Below are 10,340 nucleotides of genomic sequence, written 5' to 3' on the forward strand. Positions count from 1 at the left end.
CAAACAAATGCAGTACTGTCCTTTCTGTTATACTGAGAACAAAGGGAATCTATTTGATTTCTTTGATTATGTTATCAGGTAAAAGAATAATGGAAAAAAACCAACAATAAAGTCATTTACACATTTATTTAAAAAAAAATTTAATCAACGTTTTCAATGTTTTAAAGAACCCTTCTTTCATTTTCAAAAAATGTTCTATGAATGCTTTCATGTTCTCTGCTTTTCTTCCTGGTTAAATCTAGAAGACACTGCCAGTGCATTTCTCCTAACCTCACAGTCACCCTGAGCACTAGGTTTCTAATTAGATTGGCGGTGCAGTTTAACAATCATTTGACACGTGGCTCAGTTTTGCAGCCTCGCTCTCCCGCAGTCCCTTATTAGTTCCAAAAACTGAGCAATGTGTGTGACGGCAAACAATAAGCACTGATTGCTCCCTTTGAGACCGTTATATAACAATGTTATTATAGCAATTATGTCTCAGAGAACAATGTTCCACACACCCCTTTAGGGTAAAACTAAAACACGCACAGTCAGAAGAACTTTGTGAAGCAGGGGGGAGTTAAAAACATATAATATACACTTCTGAAAGTGGAAGCCAAGGTGAGAAGAGACACAGATGTTATCTGAACTTTAACAGGATTTCTATTATTTAAAGCGACAGTAATGTATGTTAATGTAAGCGTATATGTCATTAAAACAAATGGTCTATCACACATACACACATTTGTACATGCACTTTGTGTTGGTACGCACTGTGCACCAAGCGAACTGATGAAAATGTCACCTTTGGGTGCATCTTGTAAAAGTCCAATGATGTGAGTCAACAGAATGAATTAGCATTAGATAATCTTAACCAGCCTCACAAACACCAACACACCAGAATACATTACAGTTATGTAACCAAACTTGTTGTGACATGATTAAAAAAGTACAAAAATAACACCACACACTGCAAACGCTGCTCTGGCGAACAGGCATCATACATCAGCAAGCACTTTAACACCAGCAATGGCCTTATGTCAGCTGTTTCTTCCCAGGTGTCTTGGGGACATGGTGCCACAAATGTCTGTGTTTGAGTCCCACAAGTAAGTCCTTAATCCTGACTACAGCGAAAGAGAGATGGCTGCACTTCCAGATGTAATCTCTCCAAGTTAATGTGCTCCTTTCACATCATTGCTGTTACGAAGATAGCTTTCTTTCTGACCAACTGGAACCAAAAGCATCCACACAAGCAGCAACCTGAAACAAAGAAAAGTGACAGCGTTTTAATGGTATCAAATGTGAAATGACAAGTGTGCTTTATTGTAAATCTATCTTGGACTTTTTCTTTCACATTTCTTTCATAATCAGTTGCCAAGAGACAATGAAAGCTACAAAAAAAGAAAAAACAGTGCGAGCTAAAAATAAGCCCAGATGTAGCTGCAACGTCGTCGCTTATGTAAGATCTGCAGAAATTAATTAGCAGATGTCAGTACTAGAGGGTGTGAGGGCAGCGTTGAGTAAAACACAGTCCAACTCATTGTTACTTACCTCCATTTTAAATTAACCGCACGGCTCCAGTCGAGACAAGTGGTGCTATAGTTCGATACCGCATTAGATGCTGAGAGCCCTCTTCGAGATCTACAACGTACTCTCTGATAGAAGATACAGAGTAGAGATAAATCAGTTATTTACGCAGAAAAATAAAACAGTACTGAATGTGAATAGTGGACACTGCTAGATCTGCAAAATGTATCCGAAGTCTATTGAAATTGCAACGTGTAATATCCAAATGCAGAAAGCGCAATATTTGGAAAAGTTAAATATGTGAACTCAGACAGAGACCTACAAACAGTACTGAACAGACGTAAAGGTCCCATGTCATGGCCAATTCTACTGATAATAATTCCATTGTTGAGGTCTACTAGAATAGATTTACATTGTGCAATTTTACAAACTCACATTGGTTTCTCATACAGCATCTCTGCATAGTATGTGTATTCACTCTCTGTCCTACACGGCTTGTTGGAGCTCCTGCCCCCCCCCCCCCCCCCCCCTCCCTATGAGCCCACTGTGCTCTGATTGGTCAGCTCGCCCACTCTGTTCAGATGAGTCTACCACCGTTACAGCGGAACATCAGTGATTATGTGTTACAATGGTGTTTGTTAGCAACCAGAAAATGACACCAGTAATGACAAACAGATGAGAATGCTGCATGGGGTCTGGGTGCCGTGTTGGCGGGACGTTGAGCGGCTCGCTGCTGGAGCGGACCAAGCCCCCAGGAAGTGCGCCGGACTCAGATGAAAATATTCGTGGTGGCCAAACGGCGGTACTAGACTTCCGTTTGGTTGCCAGGCCCGGAAACACTTTTTTTCCATTGACTTACATGGGGAAAGAGTGGTCTGTAAATCGTTGGATAATTTTTTTTTAAACTAAATAAACTACCCAGTATGAACACTTTTATAGCCCTTATTGAAAACATTCGTTCCTCAAGTTGTAAAAATGTGCTAATAACGTTATTCTGAGTTATTTCCCTCTGCATTATGAACGCGCATCTAACCCACGGGACAGCGCCGCCCGGCACGTTCATGTTACGTGTTCAGCAATAAGAACGGAACCATATCGTCTTACTGCCATCCCACGGAGCTGTAATAATGGATATATTGCACATGTTTGCTGTAATTCATCATTAGTAAAATATTATACTACATGGGCTGTATGATTACATCTTGTACCGTAAATGTTGTATTAAATAAAGTTAATATTACCGACGTTAGATTAATGTCCCTGTAGCTTCTTATTGGACTAAGAAGCTTATTGCACTCCAATAATTATTTCATGCTAAATGAAGCTCTGTTGCTTTGATATCACTAGATCCTGTTACAGCGTAATATAAGTACATAACGATTGATGTGTACCCTAGCATAATTACTAGCTAGCCGCTAGCTGCTAACTGCCGCCTCGTTAAATGATCCAAGCTGCTTTCCTGGGTTCTAAAGTGCTGTAAAGCAGCCTGTTCTCTGGCTTCAGTCTGGGTGGAAGAGCCATCTGCAGCGCAGAGCTCTCTGGGTAAACTCTCCTCCTATTTACAACATTTTTGTTTCAAGCACTTTTCAAACACTATTCCTGGCTTAAAAAGCAATGTGCATCACCCTGGATCTCAAAATCGATCATATTAACAATCCAGTGCCATGCTGTCATGAACGCGCTGTGCTGTTACGTGTACGCAAATTGACGTGCTTGATGTGAACGAGCATTTTGGTTAAAGTTGCGCATGCGCTATGAGCGCACATACGGGTACTTCTCAGGCATGCCGGGTAAACTGTGACGTTTCGCTCTCTCAAAAGTTGGGCCATTTTATCATCATGCGCTAATGAGCAACTCTCATAGGAATGAATGAGGCCCCGCTTCCCACGCTGTATCCAGTTTTTATTATACATCCATGGAGCGGACAGTGTGAGCTCTATTACTGGTTGCTGCGTGGGGGTCTGCGAGACATCGCGAAACTCAGCCTGAGCACCATGGACGCAGGAAGGGGGGGTGCTGAGGGGGCTGCAGCACCCCCATCTGTGAGGCTCCACTAGCACCCGCACCCCCAAACGCGGCGCACCTACAGTGTAAGCACGCCACAGTTTCGCCGCTGCGAGTGTGTGTGTGTGAGGAGCTCCACGGATTGGTCCATTTGGACCAATGGGTCCATTGGGTATGGTCACGTCACTGTACCCAGGAAGAAAAAGAAAAATCTCCAACGAGGCTGTGTTAAGAGTTTCACTCGCTACAGGTTGTACTTTGAGGGTTTGTGACTCTGCAGACCGTTTACATGCAGAAAAAACCTTCATAACACACAAGGGGACGGGTAATAACTAGAAAAGCATGACATGGGACCTTTAATAAAAAAATCCTTGTTTGGAGGCCCTATTTTGTCTTTTAGTTTTCTCTTTACTGTCGTGTTTAATATAGGTTTTAGTGCATGTAAATGGTCTGCAAAGGCTGAAATCCCAAATTTCCCTCTAGAGGGAGTTTCTCTCCCACACACTTCCCCCCGGCCTGAAATGCTTCAATTGTAATCTTTATTTTTTTCATAACATAGTGACAACATCACTATATAACACTCGCACTTCTATTGGATAGCGCTCCAACACATTGTGCGTGAGGGGCAGGACATCTCTAAGCGGTTGACCAATCACAACAGAGCCGGCCAGCTAACCAATCAGAGCAGACTGGGCTCTGGTTTCAGACACAGGGTGAAAAGAGGTGCTGCAGCACAGGCAGTTTGAGAAAAATGAAGAGCTTTTTGAACATTAAAGCATGAAGACATGTAGCAGAAGAGAAACTAAATACAATACGAAATTGAAAGGTAGCAAAATAAGGCCTCTTTAAAAATGTAAATATATTTTAAATATATTTTTCAATGATAATGTGACTAATGATACAAAAATACTCATTCCCTCTACTGTCGTGTATCATATAGCAATTGCAGTCAAAGTAATGATAATTAGTGTTTTTGTCCAGTTCATGCAGCCCTAGACAAAGGCCATCTGGTGTTTGTACCAACAATTAAAACGTACCTCTGATCGTCTGTTTCGGGCTCGACCAAGATGTTTTCCTGTCTCTCCTTGACTCGTAGAAACACAAAGGAGTCCAGGCAGGGCTCAGGCACTGGTTCAACACACAGGGTTTATTGTGAGGGGCAGTGAAAATGTCAAGAGCAAATGCCACCAACTGCCACTGAACGCTAATGGCAGTATTTCAGGCATGAGACATCCTAGAGTGAACAAATATAAATAGAGCGTGTCAGGTGAAAAGATAGAGAATACAAAAGAGGTTTTACCTGCTTTGAGCATGTCCACGGTCTGCAGGTTGGGGGGCATGCGCTTCAAAGCTACAGCCTTCAGGTAGGTTTCTGTGTTGGCATAGTACCTGCAAGCCAGATGAATGTGTGTTATTACACCTCAATGTCACAGAAACAGCTGTATGCACATTATAACTCTATTATACTCACTCTTTGGCAAAAGCAAACTCCTCAGGTGAAAGTAGAGATGGATCCCCCTCCCCTCGTGACTTTTCTTTCTCCAGGACATGAGGGAAGAACTTTTCAATCTAGACATAAGTTGTACAATTAAGCTATTGCTTTTATAAAACGGTTACCAAGTGTGGCAATATGAAAGAAAAATACACACTCTAATTTAAATAGTTTGTATTAGTAAATAATGAAGTTCAAAATAAAATAGTCCCTCCATTGCCTTCTGCACAAAACATAGTGCAAGGTGGTTGTTATGCAACAACATTAACAGCTAGCGAACATATTAGACAGAGAGCGTTGATCTATTATTTGGCTATTTATTTACATTAATTTGTATGTTGCCGTTTATTGTGCAGCCACTGAAAAGCTGTCCTGCATCAGTAGCATGGCTTACGTGGTCACTTGTATAGGTTGAGGTTGTTCTAGGCTGTTGCTTGGCGTGGCGAGAATATTGCTCCACTTTCTCCGGTCCCCGAGATTGGGCTTCCAGTAGCTCTGGAGAGAGCTTTCGCACCTGTGGCCACTAACGGTCATATTTTCCCTGCTTTGTTTCAAGACCCGCATCAGAAAACTTTTGAATGGTGCTACTTTTCCAGTTGGTCTACCTGCTCTTCACATAGCTCTGCATGTCATCGTTTAGGTGCTTTTTTTTCTGGAGATAGGCACTGCTAAATCCACTCCTCCATAGTAAGACCCCCCGGAGGTCGAAGTTAACCTTAAATATTTCCATCTTGAGCTTTGTTAGTTAGTTAGTTTCGTAACGGACGTAATGTAACAGCTGTAACGGTTTCTCAGACGCGGAGGGATATTGACTTGTGAAAAGTAACTAGAATTCTACCCGTGATATACGCTCATTATATCATGGCTAAGAACCAATCAGATTGCTTGATTTGACTTGTCCGTTTTATAAAGATCAGATAATTTTGTCAAAAGGCAGTAGGTGGAAAGAGAGCTTTATTTTTAACGCCGTAGTGTTGAACTTACTGACCTTCTGCAGACGGGAGCGCAGGTAGCTGCTGAGCACAAAGCGAATCCGGTCTATTTCCATGCGATGGATGCTGGCCTTTGCATCTCCCTTCTTCACCCGCTGCAAGTTTTCTTCCTGTTGGAAAGGTCAGACTTTTTTTTATTACGTCACTGAACAAGTTCAGACATTATTGACAAATCTCAATTTTGATGTGTCTTATTTTTCCAATGTAGTATTACAATGCTCTATTGATTTGGAGTCACTGGTTCACATAACATGGAAGCTATTGAAAATAAATGAGACCTAACTATAACCCTAACATAAAAAGCCCCCCCCCCCCCCCCCCCAAAAGAGGTGAGTCCTTCTCGTCAGGCAATGTGCTATCTTGGAAGCTATTGAAAAAAGTCATAGAAATATAAGAGTTTTAATTAGGATTTTCATATGAAATAGATGTAGTTCTAAAACCCAATAAAAAGCTTATTAGTCTAGTCCACCTATAATATGTGGTATGGATTAGGAGTCAATGGGTCAAATGTAACAGAAGCTATAAAAAATAACAAAAATGGTCTTCTTTTAAAATATTTATCTAAAATCAGATAACCACACATCAGTAATCAATTTTTTTGTACTAGTTTGAGCAAGCTTGCGAAGAGGTATTTTTTTTTAAAAAGCATTGGGGTGTGTCTGTGAAAACTGACTATCAAATACTCATCCTAAAACTAACTCCATCGCCATACTGTATGAGCTGTTTTGTGACATTTCGAAAATGTATGTCGACTCATGAGTCTTTCTGTAATTGAGAAATGACACATGGATGTGTGGAGGTATTCCCTGTGTAGTTTACCATGTGAGTGAGCTGCTCCATCACACACTCCACCACCTCAGATTTGTTCTCCTGCAGCTCCGGGGAAAACTTCTCATTCAGCCAAGCCTGAGAGAGAAAAAGAGAGAGAGAGAGAGAGAGAGAGAGAGAGAGAGAGAGAGAGAGAGAGAGAGAGAGAGAGAGAGAGAGAGAGAGAGAGGCACAACTGTGAGCAGAGGTGTAAAGTAACTAAGTTCATTTCAAGGATTCAAGACTTTTATTGTCATGTGCACATAGCTACAGTGTGGTTATGACAATGAAATGATTAGGTCACAGGCTCCTCCAACAGTGCAACACAGTAAAATTGAATATAATAGACATTTTGCAGAATAGTCTATGAGTAACTGGAATATTGATATATATATATATATGTATAAGTTACAAAAATATGAATGTTATGGATTCTGAGGTACTAGCACTTTATTTGAGTGTTTTAATTGTTGGATACGTTGTACTGTTACTCCACTACATGTATTTAATACCTTTAGTTACTTTGCAGATTTGGATTAATGATGTGAAATATAATCAACACTTAAATACGACTTTAGTTTCACCTGGTTAAACATTCAAAAGCTACCCTGCAGTATACAAAGTCATTAAATGAGCTGCACCTTTACCAGCTTCAATAAACACATTAATACATCAGAATGACAACATATAATACATTATTCTGAAATGGGCCAATCTGCATAATGAGTACTTTTACTAATTATTTTCTATGTTTACTTGAGTAACATTTGATTGCAGGACTTTTACTTGTAACTGAGTATTTCTACTCTACACTCTGGTACTTGAGGATACTGTCTAAACAGGAGGAGTATATTTTGTTAAACACATTATAGGAAGTATATGGCAATTCCTGTGACAGTAAATGTTAAGTGCGTTAAATCATCTCACTTCTTCCAGTTTGGCTATGAGCTCCGCCGGGGTCATAACATCCTCCTGACTGTCATCCTGGTTCACGCTCCCGTCATCAGACAAAGCGTCCGACATAGTTTTCCTTTACGAAGCAAACAGACAAAGTACTAAGCTTAACCGAAAAGCTAACAGTATGTGAAGCTCTTACACTAAATTGTACAAAAAATCAAAAAGAACAGCTTAGAAAAAAAGTTACTAAAAGGCTAACACAGGCTACACAGCAGCGTGTATTTACTGGAGAAGCTCTTGTTTATTCGCGCCACTACGCATGTTCTCGCGAGATTATGGTGTTGTTATTTCCCCTACGGTAGGGCTGTAAGGCAATGTGTGACACCGGCTGTATGTAGTTTGAACACAAATAAACAGGTTACACAATAAAATACTTTCGTTTATAGACATTAAGTATAGATGTCCTATCTTTGTTCGTGTGAACTTCTACTTTGCGAACCCTAATATAGGGAATTATAACACTGTCGCGGAGCAATGCTTCCTGACAGTTTGAACTCAGGGAGCTGAACACCAGCGTTATCAACACAAGAAGCACCAATATTCCTAAAATAAATAATAATAAAAAGGACTATAGTCCTACTGTTTTGTGAAATGATGGTAACATGTACAGCAAATTATATTTCTACTGATATTTATTTATTTTAAATAATACAAAATGAATGCATTTCATAAAAAATAGTCATTAAAATGTGATTATAAATGTGAAAGGATTGACAAGACAGAACTATAGCTGCAGGCAATGACAGCATGGGATATAAACAAAGCACAAAATGAGTTTATTCACACCCACAAATAAAAACCTAAATATTTCTGCAGTCAATCCTGTAACTTCCCATTTTCCACAGAGATCCCAAAAGTCACAACATGCCATGTCTCATCTTGACAATTGTGTCTCTCTTCCACCCATGTCCATCACTATCAGCTATAGTGTCGATTTAAAAGGGATGCATTATCTGCTTGGTTTGTTCCAGCTGCCTTGTTTCAGACCACATTGTGGCCTGCAGCATAATCTAATGTGTCTGATTTCCTCTTTCTCTTTCCTCCTCATTGCTCTTGCCTCAGAAATCCTCGCTTTTCTTCACCACTAATGATCTTCCATCCGCTGTACAAGCAATGTAACGTTTAGTACTGCAAATTATTTCTCTTTGTAGCCTCTGGGTTTATCTGTGCTGCTGTACATCCTGCAGGGTTTAATCCAGGTCACACCAAATTCTGTAGAGACGCAGTCATTTTATAAAGCAGATAAACAGACACAATAATCACTTAATTCTGAAAAAGGTTGTTTTATTTTTGTTTGAATAGCTGTGGATAGGGAGAAACATGAAAAATACTAGCCAGTATTATCTATTTTTTTCATTATATTATGACTCATTAAAGGTAGGGTAGGTAAGAAGAGAAACCAGCTCGAGTGCGCTAGAATTTGAAAGTATACAGCCGAAAAAAATCTGCCTCTTGCTTCAAACTTCCCTAGAGCCCCTCCTCCAACACACACGAACGCGCATATGACCAATGAGGGCACGAGATAAGTTTGTGCACAGATGGAAGGCTGACAGGCAGGTAGGCCATCCAGTTATTTTAGCCGGGCCGGCTCAGATGATTGGTCGTGCTTTTTACAGCACCACGGCTTCCACAGATGACATTTTGTATGTATTTATTGTCAAAGCATTTAATGTATTCATTGCTATCGGGATGTAACTTAAGAGCATTCCATGGAATATAACAAAAAGTGTTTCTGAAGTGAATTACCTACGGTGATGGGATAAAAATATCTCTCAACAAACATAAGTTAAAGAGATTTTGTTATGTTTAATGGCCATGTTAAGTGTAAGTATTAATATGTCTGCATGTAACTGCACTATAACTGTTCCACAGTAAGAGGGCGCTATAGCCGTAAGGAGGCGCAGCTATTGTAGCTGACGTCAGATATCAGATATAAGCAGGGGTGAAAGTGGTTTGAATTTCTTGCAGGTACTATAATGCTACCCCGACCTTCATTGGTTCATATTGTTCTCCTCCCGCCCCCAGCTTCATGCATCCCTGAACACAAACTTCAAATTTGTAATGTCTTTATGGGGTAGAAATTAGAAACACTTGACAATATGTATAGTCAATTATTTATTTTCAATTGTGCATACAACTTGTGTCAAAACTTAACAGACCATTAGCAAGGCATGTTGAGGGAGGTAAACTACACACTTTTCCACATTTTCCACAGAGGGCTGAAGTAGCTCTCCTCTTCTGTGTACCGGCGAGCCATGCAGCTTGTTGAGTGGGCTGCTCTTCTTCCTTTGCCCAGCCAGGTCTTCACATAAGGCAGTGGATCCCACTGTCTGCATGGTGGTCCCACAGAGCTAATGAAGAGGAGATTTGCTGCATTTGTTGTTGTAAGTTTGCTCCTATACTCAGTTATGATGTTATTCATTGTGCTGAACCCCCGTTCACAGTCAGCATTGCTTGGAGACAGTGCCACTGCCATGAGCAACTTCTTCATTTTGTTGGGAATGTTTCTTCCTCCACTGGCCTTGTATTCTGTGAATCCAAGATGGGCCTATTGTTGGTTCACATGTAGGACATCACACAAA

General features: G+C 40.5%; 1 protein-coding gene across 1 annotated transcript; it reads right to left on the minus strand.

Annotated features, from left to right (window-relative positions):
• Nucleotides 1-111: 111 nt before the first annotated feature.
• On the minus strand, nt 112-8,047 carry gins4 (GINS complex subunit 4 (Sld5 homolog)). The gene is made up of 8 exons (XM_079690796.1): nt 7,729-8,047; nt 6,814-6,900; nt 5,991-6,104; nt 4,982-5,079; nt 4,811-4,899; nt 4,548-4,638; nt 1,531-1,634; nt 112-1,239 (listed from the first exon to the last, which is right to left on the minus strand). Exons 1-7 carry the CDS (start codon nt 7,822-7,824, stop codon nt 1,538-1,540), a joined length of 672 nt encoding a protein of 223 aa, XP_079546922.1. The 5' UTR covers nt 7,825-8,047; the 3' UTR covers nt 112-1,239; nt 1,531-1,537.
• Nucleotides 8,048-10,340: the final 2,293 nt, after the last annotated feature.

The sequence above is a fragment of the Notothenia rossii genome (assembly GCF_949606895.1).
Source record: "Notothenia rossii genome assembly, chromosome: 6".
Taxonomy (NCBI): domain Eukaryota; kingdom Metazoa; phylum Chordata; class Actinopteri; order Perciformes; family Nototheniidae; genus Notothenia; species Notothenia rossii.